At 43.2% G+C, this 25,526-nt stretch overlaps 1 protein-coding gene across 2 annotated transcripts in view; it reads right to left on the bottom strand.

Annotated features, from left to right (window-relative positions):
• Positions 1-25,526, bottom strand: part of Dtd1 (D-aminoacyl-tRNA deacylase 1) — a 173,774-nt gene that overhangs the window by 133,821 nt on the left and 14,427 nt on the right. For both annotated transcript variants that reach the window (XM_052183804.1, XM_052183805.1), the window contains one exon: positions 22,195-22,430. In XM_052183804.1, coding sequence (XP_052039764.1) covers positions 22,195-22,430 — 236 coding nt within the window. The remainder of the gene's footprint in view (positions 1-22,194; positions 22,431-25,526) is intronic.

Below are 25,526 nucleotides of genomic sequence, written 5' to 3'. Positions count from 1 at the left end.
GAGGATTTAAAAAGACAGACACATACTAGCATTGATTTTCCTCAGTGCATAGACAGTAATACCAGATATGGTATTAAAAGCACCCAAACTGTCCGCCATCTTTATAGGCAAAATAATCTGGTTCCCAGTGGGGAACAAAGTGTGCTCAAATAATGGTGGTTTTCTGTGACCTCTTCTTATGATTAAAGTGGCCATTCAAATCAACAGAGCCTTTGTTTTATCTGTGTCACACTAGCTAAAAAGACATCAGCTGGGAAGGAAATCATGTGTTTAATTGCATGCTAAAATTATGGCTACAATTAGTAGCAAATTTCACCATCTACGCTCCTCAGGGAAGCTGCAGGCAGACTCAGGAGGAAGAAAATTATTTTCAACCTTGAATTTCTGTTGGCAGGATATACGGCACAGGCTTCACTGTGGTTCTCATTCCAAGTAGTGAGAAATTATTTTTCTTTTCCTGTTTTTCTTCAGTTGGGAACAGAACTATTATCTGAATTTCCATTTGTACACACAATAAATCCAATGACAGGTTTTAAGAGGTCTTAAAATGGTAACATTTTTTTCCAGTCCAGATCAAAGGGTGAAGTCCCCAAGAAAAATTATACTAGCCAGGGAAAATAAATACACTTTTAAAAATAAAAGACAAGAACATATCTACAAAATTACATCTGGTTTCATGTGATGATATAATTGAGTTGTTCTTAAATATAAGTCTCAGGGTTCCACCCAGGGCTGCAGGACAAGCACGTGTCAAACATGTTTGTGCCACATGTTTCAGGCACGAAAACTCCCGGCTGGGGCCCAGCATACTCACACTGGTCTCTGGCAGCAGCTGTTCGAGACCCCCTCCTAACCAGGCTGGAAGGTGAATCACACATCAGGATTCACTACTGACCTGAGGCTGCTGTCCATGCCTCTCTAGACAATGCTTAGCTGACTCTCACCACATACCAAGAAGGCCCATCCTGCCTGTCTGAGGCCAGTCATCATGACTGCAATGAAAGCTTTGGTCCGTTACTAACATACATATCATTGGCCATCACAGTATATGGTCAGTCTGAGGGACAGCCCAGGGACAACTGACCGGGAAACACAACAACAAATGTTACTGAAGGAAAAATGGAGTGACCAAGAGGCATGTGCTGCTTTTTTCTACCATCCAGAGCATGGCCATGACCCGCTAGGGTGTGGCCTACTGTTAGGCACTGTTAGGGAACATGGCATTAGACAAGAGCCTTGGGCTAGCCTGAGCCAAGCCCATCTCCTACAGGCAGGCAGTTGCCTCCCACCCAGGAAGTGTTCTCACCACCCCAACTTCTTTTCTGTTCCACTCTTGACCTGTTCAGAGCCCAAGCAGGGAAGGAGTCGCTCCTGGGAACTCCAACACTGGGTGCACAGGCACCAGGCCAGGGAAAGGCTATGGCCACTGTCTAAGCTGCAGGGCTTTGATCTGAATCCCGGGACTGTGTGGGATGCTTGTGGGGGTGGCACTGGCAGGCTGCTGGCATCTGTAGCAGCTCTAATCTCATGTGCAGAGCCTGCTTCCATGGAGATAGCAGTGTTTCTCGGCATCCTCACCTCCTCAGAGGACATGGCCTCACCAGTGCACCACACTGGGTCGATGACTGCAACACAGCAATGGATACCTAGCAAACTGACTGCCAGGGGCAAGGGCTCTATGAGCCTGCAGCAGAAACCAGACTCTCCAGGAAAGATACTTCCTCAGACTTTCCTGGGAAGACAGCTGCTTGTCAGCACATGGGGACAGTACGGGTAACTGAGCTTCTCAGAGGATGAACAGTCAGGCCTGAGTGTAGAACTCTATTCTAGCCTAGAAGCCACGAAGGGATCAAGAGAGGCAAGTCCTAGACTGCTGGTGATTCTCCCAGGCCCAGGCTCTCCTTCTGAACATGTTCTGCACTGAAGTAGCCCAGGCCCAGGATTTCACATCAAGGCTTACTAGAGAAGGGGATATGCCTGTGGCCCAAGATCAAAACTGTCTAGTTATGCCAAAGGGCTACCCTCAAACACAAACCACAGAGCCAAAAATACGGCTCTAGGGTAAACAACCATTTGGCTGGTGAATAAGTAGGACCACAGTCACCTCAGCTGGCAGATGTTCTAACTGAGCTTAGGTGCTGGGATCCTAGAGTCATAGCAATTAAGGAAGCTCATCTTGTCTAGCAGAGATTCGAGGCAATGACTCTGGCCATAGGGCTTTGCTCAGACATCTTTGTGATCTGCATGCAGTACCAACAACATTCTGCCTAGATAACCTCATAAGAAATAGATGTCCACCTTGTCTCCTAAAGGAGACACACAAGAGGCTATGTGGGACAGCTGCAGTGTTTGAGGCCCTGATAGACCTACAAGGACAACCTTGTAACACAGGTATGCGAATATGTTGGACATGGCTGCTAAGTGAACTGGCCAAGGTCACCCTCTGCTGAGAGCAACTGGCTAGGAAGCTAGCCAGGGTCTTCCAAGCTTAGACTTCTATTTCTTTGAAGTTGAATATGATATATTCATCTTTGTCTCTCCTGGCTATGAGTGAGGTAGGGGTTACATTGAAATTCAGTGAATGTCCACATTGCTCACAGTGAAGGTGATCTCCTCTTGTACCTCAGATACATGATAGATGTGTACTCTACTCAGAGAGTCCTTTAACCTCAGAGCAGAACCTTGGCTGGACTAGTGAAGACAGTTGGCTGCAGTATAGGAAAGAACACGGCGATATCTTTCCCCTTGGGAACATGGTGGTCTCAGAGGGGCTTCAAGGCAAGGTTCTCATCCAGGTCAGAACTTTAGGAGACAAAAAATGTGTCACAGGATGAGCCTCAGAGGCTCAAAGGTTAACCAGAAGGACTTGAGCTATGATCATCTCCCAAACAGGGAGCCACCATGGGCAGAGAGCATCTCTGTTCAGAACCACCTTCCCTCGGTTCCTGTTCCTCCAGAAGAGAACAACAGTCCTCAGAAAGTCATAATGCTCTCTCCTCCCCTAACCTCTATACATGAACACAGACACACATACACGGACACACAGAGAGACACTGACATAGACACACACATACTTGTAATTATTGCTGAGAAGTAAGCATAATCCTTCAAAGCTTTCCCAACCTAAACATCTACAAGAAAAGGCTAAAACTGTTGTGAATACAGCCTGAAGGAGACCCAGCTGGAGGCAAGAGAGACGTTGCCATGTTTACCATGTTAAGATGGGAGACTCAGATGTCTTGGACACAGTAGCTGGTGCAAGAAGTGGCATCCTGTTTCATGCAAATGTCAACAGAGTGGCTTGGAAAATTTCCTAAGGGATCAGATGTGGCAAAAAATGACCCATGCAAAATTTTGACATTTTTAGACCATAAATTTGTTACTTAGGAAAACTAAAAAAAAGAAAAGAAAAGAAAGAAAGAAGTAAGGAAACAAGAAAATAGACAATAGACCACACAACAAAAAGTGAAGAAGAAATGAAAAGACTGAAGATTAAAGTCAAACAATGAAATAAGAATGAAATAGGTCAATTAAAAGGTAGCTTCTTTAAAAAAAAAGAAAAAAGAAAAAAGAAAGAAAAGGAAATACTAAAAATAATCTGAAAAATGTTCAACCACACACTGAACATTAAAACTACAATGAGATTATCACACAGACAGAAAATTTTCTAGAAATTTAACTTATACTCAGTTGACAAAACAATGAAGGAGGATGTCACAAGAGTGGGGGTGCAGCACACTCCTGCATATCTGCCAATCCCATCTCTGAGCACCTGTCCCAGGTCTATGCCGTGCACAAAGAGTGGTATATGTACAAATTTATTCTTTGCATCGCTGTGTGTGTGTGTATGTGTGTGTACATGAGTATGTGGCATGGTGGTTAGAGGACAATTTTCAGGAGTCAGTTCTTTCCTTTCACCATGTTGGGTGCTGGGGATCAAGCTCAAGTCACTAAGAGAGAATACTTGTACCCACTGACACGCAAACCCACAGCAGCAGTGGCTATCTACACAAGACCTGCACAAATCAAGCCAGTTCAAAGTTCCACCAAGGAATGACAAGAGGATCCCAGCCCTAGCTGACAAGTTTAGGCAGTTGATGGGTTCTGGGGAAGGGACAATCTCTTTTCCTTAGGTATGTGGCCATTGGATGTGGCTTGTGCCCCAGTGGATGACCCCCTGCACATGAGTAGCACTACAGATTCAATGGGTTAATAAATAAATAAAGATAAATAACTTGAGAATGAGGACATAAAATTGAGAGGAGGATGTGATGGGTGTGGTCTTGGGAGGAGTCATTATGAGGGTGAGAATGGGCATGATCAACATATATGGTATACATATGTGACACTGTCAAAAAATAAAGGGGGAAAGACCCAAAGCTTTAAAAATCCAACAGCAGAAGCACCACGGAGCCACAGTGCATTCCAGCCATAAGCACTGCCTGGCTGCCGGCTAAGAGATGTGAGGACATCAGGCTAAACTGGTGTGGAAAGACTCTCCGGGGCACATTAACATGGGAGATAAAAATGGCATGTCATCTCCCTACCTATTCAATATAGTACTCAATCCTAGCCAAAGCAATTAGACAACAAAAGGAGGTCAAAGGGATACAAATTGGAAAGGAAGAAGTCAAAATATCACTATTTGCAGATGATATGATAGTATACGTTAAGTGACCCCCCAAAATTCCACCAGAGAACTCCTAAATCTGATAAACAATTTCAGCAAAGTGGCTGGATATAAAATTAACTCAAACAAATCAGTGGCCTTCCTCTACTCAAAGGATAAACAGACTGAGAAAGAAATTAGGGAAACAACACCCTTCACAATAGTCACAAATGATATAAAATACCTTGGTGTGACTCTAACTAAGGAAGTGAAAGATCTATATGACAAGAACTTCAAGTCTCTAAAGAAAGAAATCAGGGAAGATTTCACAAGATGGGAAGATCTCCCATGCTCATGGATTGGCAGGGTTAATATAGTAAAAATGTCCATCTTGCTGAAAGAAATCTACAGACTCAATGCCAATCCCCATCAAAAAATTCAAATTCAATTCTTCATAGAGTTAGAAAGAGCAATTCTCAAATTCATCTGGATAACAAAAAACTCAGGATAGCTAAAACTATTCTCAACAATAAAAGAACTTTTGATGGAATCACCATCACTGACCTCAAGCTATACTACAGAGCAATAGTGGTAAAAACTGCATGGTATTGGTACAGTGACAGGCAGGTAGATCAGTGGAATAGAACTGAAGACCCAGAGGTCAGCCGGTGGTGGCAGCTCATCCAGCGGAAGGGCCACCACCAGTGGAACCAAGGCGACAGGGTCCTGGCAGGTCCCGCGCCTGCTACCACTGACCATCACTGGCCAGCCGGGCTGCAAGCAGCGGAGTTACAGTGCTTTTCACCGCACTGAAGCCACATCAGAACTCTGCCTCCCACCAGTCAGTTACGAGAGGCTCTCCACCATCTTGGCTCTCGGCCGCCAGAGAGAACCGACAGCCTGAGGTACGCAGACTTAGCCTGAGGCCAACATCGCAGGCGTTGGACTGCACCCAGGCCCTGGGCTGTCCGGTGGGCCATCTGTGTGCCAATTGGCCAGAAGGTTGCCAGCCTGGCAGACTGTCCCAGGACTTGCAGGGGGCGCGCAGCACCATTTTGGCTACCTGACAGAACCAGTTAGCAGTCACAGCCCAAGGCGAACATTGCTCGGGCCTAAGCCTGTCAGGCTTTTGCCTGGATTCAGGGCATGAGCAGCTAGGCTAGCCTTGTGTGCACCAACCTGGTTGGGGGATTGGCTGCCAGGCAGAGTGATCAGCACTCGGAAAAGTTCCCCGCAGCATATACCATCAGCACTCCCTGAAGGAACAAATGGGTATCACCTGGTTCACAGAGACAATCTGGGGCAAGGCACACTAGGGTTCCAAGGGCACCCAAGAGGAGGGCAGCACATCAGCAATCTGCGACAGGGGAAACCCAGCCATCCAGTGCTGCGAAAATAGCCTAACAGCCTCACAGAAAGCTCAAACACCAGCCAGAGACAAGACCAACTAACGCCAGAGATAACAAGATGGCAAAAGGCAAACGTAGGAACGCTACCAACAGAAATCTAGGCAATATGGCAGCGTCTGAACCAAACTCTCCAACAGCAGCAAGTCCTGGATACCCCAACACACCAGAAAAACAAGATTTGGATTTAAAATCACTGGTCATGATGCTGCTAGAGGAACACAAAAAGGACATAAATGAATCTCTTAAAGAAATACAGGGGAACATGAATAAGCTAGAAACCAGTATAATGGAAACAACAAATCACTTAAAGAAATTCAGGAGAATAAGGCTCAAGAGATAGAAGCCAATAAAGAAGAAAAAAAACTTAAAGAAATGCAGGAGAAAGTGAGTCAAATGTCAGAAGTCATGAAAGAGGAAACACAAAAATCTCTTAAAGAATTAAAGGAAAACACAAACAAACAAATGAAGGAACTGAGCGAAACCATCCTGGATCTAAAAACAGAAGTAGAAACAACTAAGAAATCACAAAGGGAGACAACTTTAGAGATAGAAAGCTTTGGGAAGAAATCAGGGGCCATAGATGCAAATATCAACAACAGAAAACAAGAGATAGAAGAAAGAATCTCAGATGCCGAAGATACCATAGAAACCATTGACTCAACAGTCAAAGAAAATGCAAAATGCAAAAAGCTTGTATCTCAGAACATCCAGGAAATCCAAGATACAATGAGAAGACCAAACCTAAGAATTATAGGTATAGATGAGAGTGAAGATTTACAACTGAAAGGGCCAGCAAATATCTTCAATAAAATTATGGAAGAAAACGTTCCCAACTTAAAGAGAGAGATGCCCATGGATATACAAGAAGCCTACAGAACTCCAAACATACTGGACCTGAGCAGAAATACCTCCTGTCACATAATAATCAAAACCCCAAATGCACTAAACAAAGAAAGAATATTAAAGGCAGTAAGAGAAAAAGGCCAAGTAACATAAAGGAAGACCTATCAGAATCACACCATACTTCTCACCAGAGACCATGAAAGCTAGAAGATCCTGGGAAGATCTCATGCAGACTCTAAGAGAACACAAATGCCAGCCGAGACTACTATACCCAGCAAAACTCTCAATCACCATAGATGGAGAAACCAAGATATTCCATGACAAAACCAAATTTACACAATATCTTTCCACAAACCCAGCCCTACAAAGGATAATAGGGGGGAAACACCATTACAACAAGGGAAACTATACCCTGGAAAAAACAAGATAGTAACCTTCTTTCATCGAACCCAAAAGGAGATAACCACTCAAATATAAAAATAACATCAAAAACAGGAAATAATAATCACTATTCCTTAATATCTCTTAACATCAATGGACTCAATTCCCCAATAAAAAGACATAGACTAACAGACTGGATGAGGAAACAGGACCCTACATTTTGCTGCATACAGGAAACACACCTCAGTGTGTCAAAGACAAAAACTACCTTAAAGTAAAAGGCTGGAAGACAATTTTACAAGCCAATGGTCTCAGGAAATGAGCTAGAGTAGCCATTCTAATATCAGATAAAATTGACTTCCAACCTAAAGTCATCAAAAGAGACAAGGAAGGGCACTTCTTGCTGGTCAAAGGAAAAATACAACAAGAAGAACTCTCAATTCTGAACATCTATGCGCCAAATGCAAGGGCGCCCTCATTCGTAAAAGAAACTTTACTAAAGCTCAAAGCACACAATGCACCTAACACAATAATTGTGGGTGACTTCAACACTCCACTATCCTCAATGGACCGATCAGGAAAACAGAAACTAAACAGGGACACAATGAAACTAATTGAAGCTTTAGACCAATTAGAGTTAACAGATATATATATATAGAACATTTCACCCTAAAGCAAAAGAATATACCTTTTTCTCAGCACCTCATGGTACCTTCTCCAAAATCGACCATATAATTGGCCACAAGACAGACGTCAACAAATATAAGAAGATCGAACTAATCCCATGCCTCCTATCAGATCACTATGGAGTAAGAGTGGTCTTCAATAGCAACAAAAACAACAGAAATCCCACATACACATGGAGGCTGAACAATACTCTACTCAATGACACCTTGGCCAAAGAAGAAATAAAGAAAGAAATCAGAGACTTTTTAGAATTTAATGAAAATGAAGGCACAACATACCCAAATCTTTGGGACACAATGAAAGCAGTACTAAGAGGAAAACTCATAGCCCTGAGTGCCTCCAAAAAGAAATGAGAGAGAGCATACACTAGCAGCTTAATGGCACATCTGAAAGCCCTGGAACCAAAAGAAGCTAATTCACCCAGGAGGAGTAGAAGGCAGGAAATCATCAAACTCAGGGCTGAAATCAATCAAGTAGAAACAAAGAGAACCATACAAAGAATCAACGAATCCAGGAGCTGGTTCTTTGAGAAAATCAACAAGATAGATAAACCCTTAGCCAGACTGACCAAAGGGCACAAAGTATCCAAATTAACAAAATTGGAAGTGAAAAGGGGGATATAACAACAGAAACTGAAGAAATCCAAAAAATCATCAGATCCTACTACAAAAGCCTATAATCAACAAAACTGGAGAATCTGGAGGAAATGGACAATTTCCTAGACAGATACCAAATATGAAAATTAATTCAGGACCAAATAGATCATCTAAACAATCCCATAACCCCTAAAGAAATAGAAGAGGTCATAGAAAGTCTTCCAACCAAAAAAAGCACAGGACCAGATAGATGGTTTCAGTGCAGAATTCTATCAGACCTTCAAAGAAGACCTAACAACAATACTCTCAAACTATTCCACAAAATAGAAATGGAAGGAACACTACCCAACTCCTTCTACAAAGCCACAATTACGCTGATACCAAAACCACACAGAGATCCAACAAAGAAAGAGAACTTCAGACCAATTTCCCTTATGAACATCGACGCAAAAATACTCAATAAAATTCTTGCCAACCGAATCCAAGAACACATAAAAAAAAAAAAAAAAAAAACGATAATCCACCATGATCAAGTAGGCTTTATCACAGGGATGCAGGAATGGTTCAATATACGGAAATCCATGAATGCAATCCATTACATAAACAAACTCAAAGAAAAAAACCACATGGTCATTTCATTGGATGGTGAAAAAGCATTTGACAAAATTCAGCATCCTTTCATGCTTAAAGTCTTGGAAAGAATAGGAATTCAAGGCCCATACCTAAACATAGTAAAAGCAATATACAGCAAACTGGTAGCCAACATCAAACTAAACTGAGAGAAACTTGAAGCAATCCCACTAAAATCAGGGACTAGACAAGGCTGCCCCCTCTCTCCATATCTTTTCAATATTGTACTTGAGGTACTAGCTCGGGCAATTAAACAACATAAGGAGGTCAAAGGGATACAAATTGGAAAGGAAGAAGTCAAACTATCACTATTTGAAGATAATATGATAGTCTACCTAAGTGACCCAAAAAAACTCCACTAGAGAACTCCTACAGCTGATAAACAACTTCAGCAAAGTGGTAGGTTATAAAATCAACTCAAGAAAATCAGTAGCCTTCCTATACTCAAAGGATAAGCAGGCTGAGAAAGAAATTAGGGAAATGACACCCTTCACAATAGCCACAAACAGTATAAAGTACCTTGGTGTGACTCTGACCAAACAAGTGAAAGATCTGTATGACAAGAACTTCAAGACCTTGAAGAAGGAAATGGAAGAAGACCTCAGAAAATGGAAAAAACTCCCATGTTCATGGATTGGCAGGATTAATATAGTTAAAATGGCCATTTTGCCAAAAGCAATCCACATCAAAATCCCAACTCAGTTCTTCATAGAGTTAGAAAGACCAATTCACAAATTCATTTGTAATAACAAAAAACCCAGGATAGCTAAAACTATTCTCAACAACAAAAGAAAGTCTGGGGGAATCAGTATCCCTGATCTCAAGCAATACTACAGAGCAATAGTGTTAAAAACTGCATGGTATTGGTACAGTGACAGGCAGGCGGATCAATGGAATAGGATTGAAGATCCAGAAATGAACCCACACTCCTATGGCCACTTGATCCTCAACAAAGGAGCTGAAAACATCCAGTGGAAAAAAAGATAGCCTTTTCAACAAATGGTGCTGGTTCAACTGGAGGTCAGCATGCAGAAGAATGTGAATTGATCCATCCTTATCTCCTTGTACTAAGCTCAACTCCAAATGGATCAAGGACCTCCACATAAAGCCAGACACTCTGAAGCTAATAGAAAAAAAAAATGGGGAAGACCCTTGAGGACATCGGTACAGGGGGAAAGTTCCTGAACAGAACACCAATAGCATGTGCTCTAAGATCAAGAATAGACAAATGGGACCTCATAAAATTACAAAGTTTCTGTAAGGCAAAGGACACCATCAAAAGGACAAATCAGCAACCAACAAATTGGGAAAAGATCTTCACCAACCCTACATCAGATAGAGGGCTAATATCCAATATATATGAAGAACTCAAGAAGTTAGACCCCAGAAAGTCAAATAACCCTATTAAAAATGGGGTACAGAGATAAACAAAGAATTTTCACCTGAAAAACATCAGATGGCTGAGAAGCATCTTAAAAAATGCTCAACTTCATTAGTCATTAGGGAATGCAAATCACAACAACGCTGAGATTTCACCTTACACCAGTCAGAAGGGCTAAAATTAAAAATTCAGGAGACAGCAGGTGTTGGCGAGAATGTGGAGAAAGAGGAACACTCCTCCACTGCTGGTGGGGTTGCAAATTGGTACAACCACTCTGGAAATCAGTCTGGCAGTTCCTCAGAAAACTGGGCATGCCACTTCCAGAGGATCCTGCTGTACCACTCCTGGGCATATACCCAGAGGATTCCCCAGCAGGTAATAAGGATACATGTGCTCCACTATGTTCATAGCAGCCCTATTTATAATAGCCAGAACCTGGAAAGAACACAGGTATCCCTCAACAGAAAAATGGATGCAAAAAAAATGGGGTATATTTACACAATGGAGTACTATTCAGCCATTAGAAACAATGAATTCATGAAATTCTTAGACAAATGGATGGAGCTGGAGAACATCATACTAAGTGAGGTAACCCAGTCTCAAAAGATTAATCATGGTATGTACTCACTAATAAGTGGATATTAGCCTAGAAAATTGGAATACCCAAAACATAATCCACACATCAAATGATGTACAAGAAAAACGGAGGAGTGGCCTGGTTCTGGAAAGACTCAGTGTATGTAGCAGTATAGGACAAAACCAGAACACTTTCGGGGAGTGAGGGGCCAGAAAAGGGGAAATCATTTGAAATGTAAATAAAAAATATATCAAATAAAAAAAAAAGAATTGAAGACCCAGACACACTGAAACTAATAGAAAAGAAAGTGGGGAAGAGCTTCGAGCACACGAGCACAGGGGGAAATTTCCTGAACAGAACACCATAGCTTATGCTCGAAGATCAAGAATTGACAAATGGGACCTCATAAAATTGCAAAGCTTCTGTAAAGCAAAGGACACTGTCAATAGGACAAAACGGCAATCCACAGATTGGGAAAAGATCTTTACCAATCCTACATCCAATAGAGGGCTAATATCCAATATATATAAAGAACTCAAGAAGTTAGACTCCAGAGAAACAAATAACCCTATTTTAAAAATAGAGCTAAACAAAGAATTCTCAACTGAGGAATACCGAATAGGTGAGAAGCACCTAAAGAAATGTTCAACATCCTTAGTCACCAGGGAAATGCAAATCAAAACAACCCTGAGTTTCCACCTCACACTAGTCAGAATGGCTAAGACGAAAAATGCAAGTGACAGCAGATGCTGGCAAGGATGTGGAGAAAGAGGTGGGATTGCAAGCTGGTTCAACCACTCTGGAAATCAGTTTGGTGGCTCCTCAGAAAATTGGACATAGTACTACCTGAGGACCCAGCATATACCCAGAAGATGCTCCAACGTGTAATAAGGACACATGCTCCACTATGTTCATAACAGCCTTATTTATAATAGCCAGAAGCTGGAAAGAACCCAGATGTCCTTCAACAGAAGAATGGATACAGAAAATATAGTACATTTACTTAGCTATTAAAAACAATGAATTCATGAAATTCTTAGACAAATGGATGGAACTAGAAAATATCCTGAGTGATGTAACCCAATCACAAAAGAACACACATGGTATGCACTCACTGATAAGTGGATAGTAGCCCAGAAGTTTGGAATACCGAAGATAAAATTCACAGACCACATGAAGCTCAAGAAGGAAGACCAAAGGGTGGATACTCTGGTCCTTCTTAGAAGGGGGGAACAAAATACCCATGGGAGCTGATACAGAGACAAAATGTGGAGCAGAGACTGAAGGAAAGACCATCCAGAGACTGCACCACCTGGGGAACCATCCCATATATGGTTACCAAATCCAGACACTATTGTGGATGCCAACAAGCGCTTGCTGACAGGAGCCTGATATAGCTGTCTCCTGAGAGGCTCTGCCAGTGCCTGACAAATACAGAGGTGGATGCTCTTAGCCAACCATTGGACTGAGAACAGGGTCCCCAATGGAGGAGCTAGAGAAAGGACCCAAGGAGCTGAAGGGGTTTGCAGTCCCATTGGAGGAACAACAATATGAACCATCCAGTACCCCCAGAGCTCCCAGGGACTAAACCACCAACCAAAGAGTACACATGGAGGGACCCATGTCTCCAGCTGCATATGTAGCAGAGAATGGTCTTGTCAGACATCAATGAGATGAGAAGGCCTTGGTCCTGTGAAGGCTCAATGCCCCAGTGAAGGAGAATGCCAGGACAGGAAGCGGGAGTGGGTAGTTGGTGAGCAGTGGGAGGTGGGATGGGATGGGGGTTTTCAGTGAAGGGGGGAATGAAGAAAGGTGATAGCATTTGAAATGTAAATAAAGAAAATATCTAATTAAAAATGTCAAATCCCAGAAAACATTAAAAAAATAAATAATTTTGCTAATGTGACTCCAAGCTACCTACTCATTAATATTCTTAGAAATATGGTTAAAATTATTATGAGAAGTATAAATTAAGTGGTTCATTTATGCTTTTTATTTCTTTAAAAATGTTTCATAATTAATATATAGTCATTTAAATTGGGCTTTTAATACTCTAATAATATGGTTATGAATAAAAACTAACACCCCAGAGTCTATTATCTTTCATGTTTTCTAATAAATTATGATTCTAGCCCATCCTAAAATATAGTCTTGCAGCTTTTTAGCTTAAACTCAAACAATGGAAGGTTAAATTTATGAAATTTGTCTAACAGTTCATTTGATTACTTGCTGTAAATGTTTAAAAACAAGAAACTATTGGATAAAAATAATCTTTTTTTGCTTCTAAAAGAAAAATATCATGTGATACCTTTTACATTAAAAGCCAAACATTCACATCTGCTTGCATCAACATATACAAGACATAAACAGAAAAAGTAATAAAATTAATTACATGAGGAAAGCTGGGGCACAAGGTTGGACAAGGATAAGAGGAGCAAACTTTGGATCATGGGACTGTGCACGTTTAAACTTCAGCATCAACCACCTATGCAGACACTCATCAGAAGAACCAAAGAGGCTGGGCAGTGGTGGCATTCCCAGCACTGGCAGGCGGATCTCTGAATTTGAGGCCAGCCTGGTCTACAGAGTGAATTCCAGGATAGTCAGGGCTACACAGAGAAATCCTGTCTCAAAAACAAACAAACAAAAAAGAAAAACAAAAAATAAAGAGGTCTCAGATATCCTAATTTCAAATCTTACTACAAATCAAAATGACATGGAATGTGGGGGCTGGAGAAATGGCTCAGGAGTTAAGAGCACTGGCTCCTCTTGTAGAGGACCCAAGTTCAATTCCCAGCACTCACAACTGTCTATAACTCCAGCCCCAAATCATCCAACACCCTCACACAGAAATAAGTGCAGGCAAATACCAATGCACATAAATTTAAAAATTTTAAGATATGGTGTGGTAGGGGCTTAAAGACACATCAATGAAATAAAACTGGAAATACAGAAATGAATATCCAAGCCAAAAACCCTACATGTAAGTTTAAAGTAAATCTGTTCTTTTTGCAGCAGATGAAGACCACTCACTAGAGAAAGTGACAATTTGTCAACATGCAGAAACAATTGACTGTGGGGTGCCCACTCCCAATTGACACATCTATAATGCAGCCCCTATACCTGAGGCTCAGGAAAATCACAGAAGATTCTAAGAACCATAGCACCAGGGCACCTTCTGTGAGACAGTATCTTTTAGACATGAAATCTCAACACTATGGCTACCTAAACAGGACCTGCATAATGACAACACCAGTTGGCATGCCAATGAGGACAGGGAAATTACACAAGGTCCTACCCCTAGATACAATCAATTGGTAACTGAGAGGACAGGAGTCTGTCTTGCCCAGAGACAGGCCTCCTATGGGTTATCCAGTCTCAAGCAGTCAGCCCTACACACATGTATACACAAGCAACACTAAATAGACTCAGTAGGTTGTATGTGTGCATACTGAAATAGAAATAAATGATGTGACATTTAACTCAGAGGATGGGTGAAGAGACCCATAAACTGGAAGGATTCCCTCAGACATAGCAAAGGAAAGAATGATTTTAAAAATGCACATGTACTATAAATTTCCTCAGCAAAGCATAGGTGTGAAGAACATAAGACAACAAAGTCATGGCTATTTCTGTGTCCCCAGACTGCTGGTTTGAATGCTTCCAACGACTCCTGCTGGGTGACTAGGGCTGCTTTCTCATCCCAAGTCCATGTAGCACGTGGTTGGACAGTGCACTGATGAACAGGAGTTTCTTCCCAACTACATCTGCTTCATCTTTTAAAATTCTGCCCTTATTTCTTCAAACTGAACTGCCATTATAGACTGTTGAGAAAGAAGAAAGAGCCAGGCCAATTCATGACCAGAAGTGTGGAGGGAGCTCAGGATATGAAACTTAAAAAAAAAAAAAGATGAAGGAAAATAAGGGCGGGCAGGTAGTGAAGCCAAGAGAGGCAATGTGCTCATCAGGCCTCTGGTACTATAACAAAACACCGGACATATTCACCTGATAGGAGAATGGTTGGTTTTGAATCATAGGTTCAGGTTTCCCTGCCCATGGTCTCTAATTCCTATCACTTTGAGCCTGTGGCAAGGCAAAGCATGCATATGATAGGGAGCATATACTAGAAGAAAGTTGTTTATCCCCCTGAGAACAGGAAGCAATGGGGCGGGGTGGAGAGATGAAAAAAATTCCTGTTTTTTTTCCCCCCCAGAGGACCTGAGTTTGGTTTCCAATACCAAATCACCTGTAGTCCCAGCTCCAGGGGCTCCAACAGCTCTCCTGGCCTCCAAGGGCACTCATAAATACAAATCATGCATATACACACACACACACACACACACACACACACACACGCACGCACGCACGCACACGCGCGCGCGCACACACACACGCACGCACGCGAATAAAACCTAAGTAAAATATTATTTAAAAAGAGGAGACAGGCAGAGTGCAGGAGCTTAAGTTCCAGAATCCCCTTCAAAGGCACTGACAGGCTCTAGCAGGCCCAAGCAAGGCAAGCATGGCGCTGGCAAGTTTGCCTTTTCCCTTCTCCCCCATTCCCTCTACCTTACTAAACCATTAGATTACATTCCTAAAGCTAGTCACCACAATCCATTCCCTTATTTGAACACTTTCTCCTCCTGAGGCTGACTATAAAGGTCCGGCTATCAAAATATTGAAGTCCAGCAATCCCCTTTTGGTTACCCTAATTAACATGCCCAACCAAAATTAACCAACCCATCCTAACTCAGGGCTTTCTCCCTTTGCCTTTTTCTTTTTTGTTTTTGTGAGTTGTTTTGTTTTTTGTTTTGTTTTGTTAGGGTTTTATGGTGGGTTGGCTGGTTGGCTGGCTGGCTGGCTGGTTTTGGAACTAGCTCTGTAGAACAGGCTGGCCTTGAGCTTAGAGATCAACTTGCCTCTGCCTTCTGACTTTTGGGAATAAAGTTGTGTGCCACCACTGCCTGTCTCCCCTTTTCCTTTATAAACCATCATGTGCTATGGGCCAGATCTGTCTCCTTTCTATCTAGAGGCAGTCGTATGTCCCTCTGAGCAAATATCCCTTCCCCCTTTCCCTTGTTCCTTTTCTCGTCTCCCTCGTCCTTCATTCCCTGCCCTTTGTCCTTCTGAGGCAAATAAATCTCCTTTGTGCAGAGAACTTGGTCTTGTTTTTGTGACCACCTGAACAGTAAAGGCCAGACACACACTATAATTTCCTAAATTTCTACTAAGAACAATGACTTCGCCTAACAGTCCATGCTGAAGTCAGCATCTGCTGAAAGTTCACTCATGCTGCTAAAATGATTTAAGTAGTAAGAAGGGTAGGAAATTAAATGAATCCATAGGCATCAGCTACCAATCACAAAGCAAAAAGTAGGCGTGGTCCTCCAGACGCCAGCACCATCTCGCCGCTTTAAGCTGCAGGAGGCCTGGCCATAATGGATGTCCCATGCAGGCCACAGAGCTGGGCAATCGTAAGCTGCTGCTCACCTTGGTGCTTGTCCACACTTCTCTAGCTCTGCCCATGACAGATCAGACCCTACAGAGGATGCGGAGTATTCTTAATTTGCCTGTGAGCCTTCTTAGGTCCTGTTATACACAACTCAGCGCTGGAACTAGAAGCTTGAGAGGATGGGTCCTTCTTTTCAACCACTTCATGTTGGTATAACATTTATTTTTTCATGACTGTAAAAGCAATGTCTGTTTAGCACTTTCAACTTGGAGTGTTTCATGCCCCCGGCCAAATGTGCTTCTGACATTCATCCCAAGCTGGATTAGAGGTCCCTGGCTGACGGCAGAAGCCACCACTGCCTCTGGTCCCAGGAGCCACTCTGTCAGTCTGGAGCAGTGGTTCTCAACCTTCCTAATGTTTAATACAGTTCCTCATGTTGCAGTGACTCCCAACCATAAAATTATCTTTGTTGCTATTTCATAACTGTCATTTTGCTGCTATTATGAATCGTAATGTAAAGTGTATGTTTTCTGATGGTCTTCAGTGGCTCCTGTGAAAGGGTCACTCCCCCAAAGAGGTCATGACCCACACACTGAGAGCCACTGGTCTGGAGCCTCAGGAAAATACCATCAATGCCAGCTCATTCTCAAACAGAGGAGGAAGATCATCAAATTTGCATACAAGGATCCTCCCTCTAAGCAGTCATCCAAAGAAAAGGCAAGCAGCACGGAAGTACCAGGGCCATGAGCTGTGACAGGAAAGAGGTGGCCCTAAACATCTTGGCATCACTTCCTACAGTGAGGTCTAGCTTCGCTCCATATGTCCCTCCCCAGTGGGCTGGGAGACTGCCGGGACCAACTGTCCATGGCAAAAGTGAGACTGTACCCCTTTCCAGGCTGGGCATTTCTATTTCCTGTCTCAGGGTACCTGTTATCTGAATCCTTGCTCCAAAGGAAGCCAGCACCACATCAGAACCCCAAGTCCGCTGAGAGTTCCTGCTTCTGAGCTCTGGTAATACAGGGCAGCCCGGGAGGATGAGGTCAGAGATGCCCAGGACGAACAAGTGAGGTAAGCATGACCCAAGGAGAAGAGACAGTAGGCAACTGGACACAATGCCATCCTAGCAGGAAGGCAAGCGGGGAGCAGGGAGTGACGGAAAAGCGTGCATACCTAGGAAGGCACCAGAGACCTCTCACCAGGTCACAAACACACACTCTGAGAGCGCAGTTTGCATCTTCCCTTACCCTCTGGTCTCAGCTTAAATGTCCTGGCTGCTAACAAACATAGAAGCAAGTCGCCACATTCCCAACATCGTTTCAGCCCTGTAGTCTCTTCACTCGTCTATCTACAGCTGTCTCTGAACCTCTTGGACCCTTTAGACCAGTCGCACACGTGCCAGCGTGACTTGCCTGTGCTGTTCCTAGACACATGAACCTGAGCTCTGTGGTTCCTCCAGCAGAGGTACACCACCATTCCTCCTGCCAATGCTCATTCCTAAGCCCGACCTCAGCTCCAGTGCAGATAGGAGTGCATTCATACATGCTGCCCTAATGGTATCACCCTGCCTTGGGGTCCACCAAGCAGTGTCCTGCCACAGGGGTCACCAACCATCCCAGTTAGCCCAGCAATTCCAGGAATGCAGGACCTGTAGAGCCCTGGAAAAACCTGATGTCTGCTCTGAGGCTGACCTGTCCAGTGCCTTGGGGCATTATAGCACATGAAGAGTTTACAGAAGAGACACAGGGAATATATTTCCAATCCATGGCAAGCCACTGGTAGCCCAGAAAGCCCATGTTCAAACATGTAATGTAGTGTACTGAGTCAAGAAGGCCTAACAAATGAGCGAAACACAAGAGTATCAAGAATCAAGCACGGGAACATAGATGCTACATGTGTTTAAGGCATGGTCATTACAGGAGGCTCCCATGACAATGGTTTCTGGAGTGAGAATTTCCTCATACTTAATGGTAAATAAAGAAAGAGTACAGAAGCCAGATGTGGAGACACCCACCTAAAATCCAGAACCTGGGAAAGGGAGGCTGAGACGGTAAGATTAAGTTCAAGGCCAGCCTAGGCTACACTGCAAAACCGTATCTATAAATAAGGGCATACATAAATACAGACAGGCATACACACACACACACACACACACACACACACACACACACACACACGTTTACCACACCAGCTACATCAGAGCAGGTGAGGTAGATGTGGGCAACACAACAAGAACAAAATAGTATCCGCAACAGAAAGGAAAAAGCCCTCAGCTCCGACAGAAGTTCCCAGTGTATTTTATGAGCATGACAAGGAAGTAATCCCTTCATGCCAGGAGTCATGGGTCCTCAGGGTTTGCTTCTTATCCCATTTTTTTTTCCACAAGCACTGGGAGTTTCAGCAGCTCTGTAGAACGTGAGGCTTCTAGAACAGGCACCATGGGGAGGACTAGCCCCACTCACTGAGCATCTCTCTTCCACGCGGTCTGTAAGCTGCTTTAGGCATCACAGTCTCCCTCTTACTGTGCCCTGCAGCCAGCCCAGTAGCAGGCCGGCTGGACTGCACCTCACTGATAGAGAAATCACCACATCTACCTGAGTGGAAACAGCATAACAACTTAAAACCCTGGATAAACATCACTGTCAGTTAAAGAGAAACCAGGCAAGCCGGGCAGTGGTGGTGCACGCCTGTAATCCCAGCACTCTGGGAGGCAGAGGCAGGTGGATTTCTGAGTTCAAGGCCAGCCTGGTCTACAGAGTGAGTTCCAGAACAGCCAGGGCTATACAGAGAAACCCTGTCTTGAAAAAAAACAAATCCAAAAAACAACATCAATAACAACAACAAAAAAGACAAACCAGGCATATTGCTCTCTTACAAAACCTTCATGGGGTTCCAAAGCCTTCACTGAATTCCCTGAACACAGCACAAAGGGCAGCAAGGTCCCCATAGACCTGATGAAGGCAGAAGGCCAGGTGTGCATTGCATAGGGAACTGATCACATCGGTGACATCATCCTCTAGGGATAAAGGCTCGCCTGAGCCCAGGCTCTGTCATTCATGGTTACCCTGATACACCTCAGCTTCCTCATCTGAAAAGGTCGTTGTGGAAATGCAAGCAGATAATCAGTGGGATGTACTTACTCCGCACAGGGCTCTAGACTGAAAGCCCCTAATAAGAGCTGTATCTTGGCATGCTATGCGCTGACAATGACAAGGTAGAGGCAGCATAACTAGCTGGCCAGCGGGGGTGGGTGCCCTGTTCTCTGGAGATCCAGAAAAAGAGCTTGAGGTCACATCGCCAACAGGTCAGAAACAATGGGAAGTGAGACAGCAGACTTCACTGCCTAGCACATGAACCTCGCTGTCTGAGCGGGAAGGGCTGCCAACTGTGGAGAACATGTATAGGATTCAATGGCCGCTTGTTGGGAATGCGGAGGAGCTAATTATAAAGGGAAAATAGGTCTTCTACCATGGAAGGGGAAGCTAAGGAAATGTTAAACCAGTTGAACTACTTTCCTTTTTAAAGGTGCTGCCATGGTCAAGACACTAACACAAGGAGTATTTAGCAGTTCATTTGCCCCCCATCTCTTCAGCTCAAAGACTTCCCAGGAGCTGGAGGCCAAGCTCTCAAAATTAATCAAAGGTGGTAAACATGGAAAACACGGTGCTTGTGCACTCTGTTCCCCTGAAGGCCGGGGAAGAACTGAGGTCAGAAGAGAGTGCAGCTCTGTTCACAAAAGTCCCAAAGTTGCAGAGATAGATTTCAGTTAAAACGCTGTAAATTTTGGTTAAAAATTCATGACATGTTTTATTAAAGTAATTAGATGGATCATATCCCCTGAGTTTAAATTCTGACCCATTATAAAATGATATTGTTTACAGCACAGCTCTTCAGGCCCTTCATATAATGTTCTGGATAAAGTGCATACCACTTCAAAACTAAAAGCATCTAATAATATGTGGAGCACTCTCATCTGAGAACTCGGATGGAAGCTGTGCTGTCTTCAGTCAAGCATCTCATAGGTAGAGTCAATGCTCCCCCACTGAGCGTGACCCTGGAATACATCAGAGATTTCTTGGAAATGGAATGACTCCGTGAGCATCTAGCAGCAGGGACAACGATGCTGACAGTTCTCAGTCCTTGCCTCTGCAAAGAAGCAACTGCTCAGAGGACCTGACTTAATCGCTTACTCTATGAAGAAGGATGTTACAGGAAAGCTAGGTCGGAGGCCCCAAGAGATGTATCCATGAGCCGGCTCATGAACAGAAGAGGCAGAATCTCTTTGGTGGTTCTGTCAGAACCCAAGCACAGGCTAGTATTTAATTTAAAGGAGGAAGATGCTACATATGTTTCTTCATGCCAAATAGACACAGTTTATAAGGAAGAGAATCAAAAGAAACACATCCACAGACATGTTAATAAAGAAACACATCCACAGACATGTTAATAAAGAAATAAAGGTCCAGGGCTGGAGAGAGGGTTCAGCACTCAGAAGAAGACGGCCACCTTCCTCCTCACCCTCAGATCTGAAAAAAAAGCCTGGCCAATTAAAACAAAGGCATGAAGGCTTTTGACTACCACCAGCAGCCCTTAATGGACGAGATGAGTTCAAAGCCTGCTCAGGACATGACACACAACAGTTCTGGGCCAGTCAACTGCCCTAGCTTTCTTCAGTGACCAACTCTGTGTCTGCTGGATGTGCACGGTTCCTCCCCTCCCCCCAACCCCAATAAACACCTTTCTTCAACTGCCGATTCTGTCTGTAGTGTTCAAGGTTTCTCTGCTGCCACCTGTTGCACTTCAGATTTTCCTGCCTTGTAATTCTTTGACTGGCAGAGAAAATGAACCTGATCAAGACCCCTTAACTGACTGTATCATGACCATATTCACCTTTTATATGTGGGCACTAAAACCAAAGCTCAGATCCTCCTGCTCTCATGTCAGCATGTCAGGCGGGCATCTCCAACCACTGAGCTATCTCTACAGCCTCTGAATTCTGCTATTCTGGGGGGGGGAGGAGCCTTTTTACACACATGTGCATGGGCACACACACACACACACATGTAAAACCTATATATATGTTCCCTTTGAGGGTGAACTGGCTCACACAGCATATATATATGTATATATGTATACATGTATATATGTATACACATATATGTGTATATGTATATATGTATACATATATATATATACACATACACATATATGCATGCATATATGTGTACATGTATGTATGTAGATAGAATAGATACTATCTCAAAACTTTTGTACTGAATACCTTCCTAATATCATAATATCCTACATATATTAAGCCAAATAAAAAATATATCTACAGGACTAGAGTAATAGCTCAGTGCTTAAGAGTTCTTGCTGCTCTTGCAAAGAACTGGAGTTCAGTTCCCAGCATCCATGTTAGGCAATTCACAATTGTCTGTAACTCCTGCTTCAAGGGATCTGATGCACTTTTGACCTGTGTGCACAACTGCGCCCACATGCACATACCTACACAGACACACAAACCTTTGAAAACGTTTTGCTAATTAATTTCCCTTATTTCTTTTATTTGAAGAAGGGGCACTGGTTGGTACTGGAGCATTGGCCCCAGGACCTTGCTCGCTCTCTTGCCTACCTCTGATAAGCTCTGGCCTGTAGCTCTTGCGCAGCTGGTCCAGGAAGCTGTTGTAGAAGCTCTCCGCCTGCTCTGTGGGCATGGCCAGGTGGAAGTCAGGCTTGTTTCCCTTGAGGACACACTGGAGGGTGAACTGGCTGACACACAGCACCTCGTACTCCTTATCCATCACGCTCTTGGACCAGTGCTTCCCACTCTCGTCCTCAAACACGCGCAGATTTAAAATCTTTCGAACCCTGTGGGGAGAGAGAGCAGTGAGAGCTACCTGAAGAATCGCAAGGCCCCACCTACCACACGCCATATTTCCAAAGGCAGACAGACACACAGATGGCTCCAGCACTCACCGAAGCCGTGACACAGGCACGTTAGTAAGCTATGCCTCACTTCCTTACCTTCTTGGTCATACCAGCCCTGGTCAACAGAGCTGCTCTGTGATTCTTTTTTGACAGTTCTCTAGTTCATAGTGGTCATCAGTGGACTTAAGATTACAGCCACCAAACCCATAAGAAACCAGTAGAAACTGAAGAGAAGTGCTGGTCCTCACACACACTGGACCTTCGGGCTCAGAAGAGGTCAAGGAGGAGTGTGTGGTCCAGGAAAAGAGGCACAAACACACAGGTATCCATGCATACGTACCCTCGTACACACGTGTGCGCCCCATAACCACAGAACACAGAAACTACAGACAACAACGCTGCCCTTTATTTCTCCCTGATACCATACAGCCTACTAGGGGTCTGAGAATTTCACCACCCAGCTCAACACAGCTATGGCAGGAGCTTACTCTATAAGCATCTTTTATTCCTGACTTTCTAGAACTTATCTCCACTCTTGCATTTACAGCTCATGGTGGCTTTGCTTGTCTCTATACATCAGGTTTTGGGGTCATGTGCATGTTTCTCCACCCTGTTGACTGCACGGCAGTGTCTTCTATACTTTCCACCCTCACCTCATGTACTCTCGTCCCTCTGATCCCTGCCTCTTCTCTCCCCCATCTTTACTCCTTCTTCTCTACTCCTCAATTACAACCTTCCACAGCTCTAACAGTTGCTAGAACCTGTGGACTCCAACAGCATTCCAATTATCCTCTCTTAGCTACTGACTCACCTTGATTTCTTTCTTATTTCAAAGTCAGTCTAATACTCACCCCAGCCTCACCTGCTCTGCTTCCCTAAGCTTGCTAAACCCCGAGGTACTCCATACTGTCCTAGGTCGTTTATCCTCCAGCAGTTACTGGACTCAGAAGAGCTGCTCTTGCTAACTGGCTTGCACAAGCAGCACAGTGGTGATATCCAGCAGCTGTGGCTGCTCTCACGGTTACTGGTGGAATGATGCAGCATGTGGACCAGGCATCCTGAACTGAGGAACTAGTCCCTAAATTACACTCAACTCTGCCACGTCCAACCACATCCAACCCAAACACAGCAAATACTTCAACTGAAAGAATATACCTGTTTTTTTTTAAAGCAAAGAAATAACATCAAATACATAAATCTCAATACAATAACAAGAAAGACAAAAAAGCCAAGGCAACATAACTCTCTAACACTTACTAACGCTACAATAATGGCATCTGGTGAGTAAGTAAGATGAGATCTCAGAAGCAAACTCAAAGTAACAATGATGAGTATGCTCAGGGACCAATCAGCTACACAAGGAAAGTGATGGGTGACATGAACAAGGGAGTCAGCAGAGAGGTAGAATACTGAAGAAACGCCAGTCTGAAATTCTAGAAATAAAGACTCTGAGGAAAGACTCAGCAATCCATGGCCCGAGGAGAGAATGGAATGTGAATGTGAAGATTAGATAGGGGAACTAGAGCAATACAACACCACCAAAAAAAAAAAAAGTTACCAATGGGCAACTTCAATACCTGACTCTCACCAAACTACAGTCCATCCCAACAACAGCAAAAATATCTAAACTAGGGGCTAGAGAGATGGCTCAGCACTTAAGAGCACTGGTTGTTCTTCCAGAGGACCCCACATTGATTCCCAGCACCTACATGGAAGCTCACAACTGTTTGTTAACTCCAGTTCCAGGGCATCTGACACCCTCACACAACCATATATATAATCAAAACACCAGTGCACATAAAATAAAAATAAATAAATTACAAAACACCTGAACTAAACAGTGTCAAATGGACAGCCATCTTCTATAGAATATGCCATCTAAGCACTGCAAAACACACATTTATTTTTCTTAGCAGTCCGTGGAATTTTCTCTAAAATAAATCATATAATAGGAAACAAAGCAAGACTCAGAAAATAAAATTAAAGTCTGAAAATTTCAAAAAGCCTTTGTATTCTATCTGATCACAATGAAGTAAGGTTGAAAATCAGTAACAAGAAAAGCTCTAGAACACAGACTCATGGTGATCAAGCAGTACACTCTTGATCAATGAATGTGTCCTTGAAGGAATCAAGAAGGAAATAAAAAGCATTACTAGAATCAAATGAAAATGAAACTAGAGCCTGGTGGTGGTGGCACACGCCTGTAATCCCAGCACTCTGGGAGGCAGAGGCAGGTGGATTTCTGAGTTCGAGGCCAGCCTGGTTTACAGAGTGAGTTCCAGGACAGCCAGGGCTATACAGAGAAACCCTCTCTCAAAAAAACCAAATCCAAAAAAGAAAAAAAGAAAGAAAGAAAGAAAATGAAACTAGAACATGGCAAAATCCATGGGATGCAATAAAAGCAGCCCTAAGCCGGGCGGTGGTGGCGCACACCTGTAATCCCAGCACTCTGGGAGGCAGAGGCTGGCGGATTTCTGAGTTCGAGGCCAACCTGGTATACAGAGTGAGTTCCAGAACAGCAAGGGCTACACAGAGAAACTCTGTCTTGTAAAAACCAAATCCAAAAAAATAAAATAAAATAAAATAAAATAAAATAATAAAAGCAGCCCTAAGAGGGGTGTTTGTTGCTCTAAGCACCTGCATTTAAAGTTGAAAAGCAAGGAACAAATAACCTAATGATACACAAAGCTCTGGGGAAAGAAAAACAAATCAAAAGGAAAATCATTAAGATCTGGATGAAAATTAATAAAATGAAAACAAAAAATAGAATCAATAAAGCTAAGAATTAGTTCTTCAAAAAAAAATAAACAAGATAGACAAATGCTTATCTAAAGCTAACCAAAAAGAGAGAGAGAGAGAGAAAGAAGACCCACTTAATGATTTTCAATATGAAAAGGGCATCATTACAACAGATACTAATAAAATTGAGAAAATCATTAGGTCTTACCTAAAAAACATGTATTGTAATCTATTTTAAAATCTAAAAAAAAAAAAGGATGAATTTCTAGATGCATATGGCCTGTCAAGTTAAAGTGA

This window comes from Apodemus sylvaticus, chromosome 5, assembly GCF_947179515.1.
Source record: "Apodemus sylvaticus chromosome 5, mApoSyl1.1, whole genome shotgun sequence".
In the NCBI taxonomy this organism is placed as follows: Eukaryota; Metazoa; Chordata; class Mammalia; order Rodentia; family Muridae; genus Apodemus; species Apodemus sylvaticus.
The sequence above is the reverse complement of the archived record's forward strand: the minus strand, read 5'-3'. Positions and strand labels throughout refer to the sequence as shown.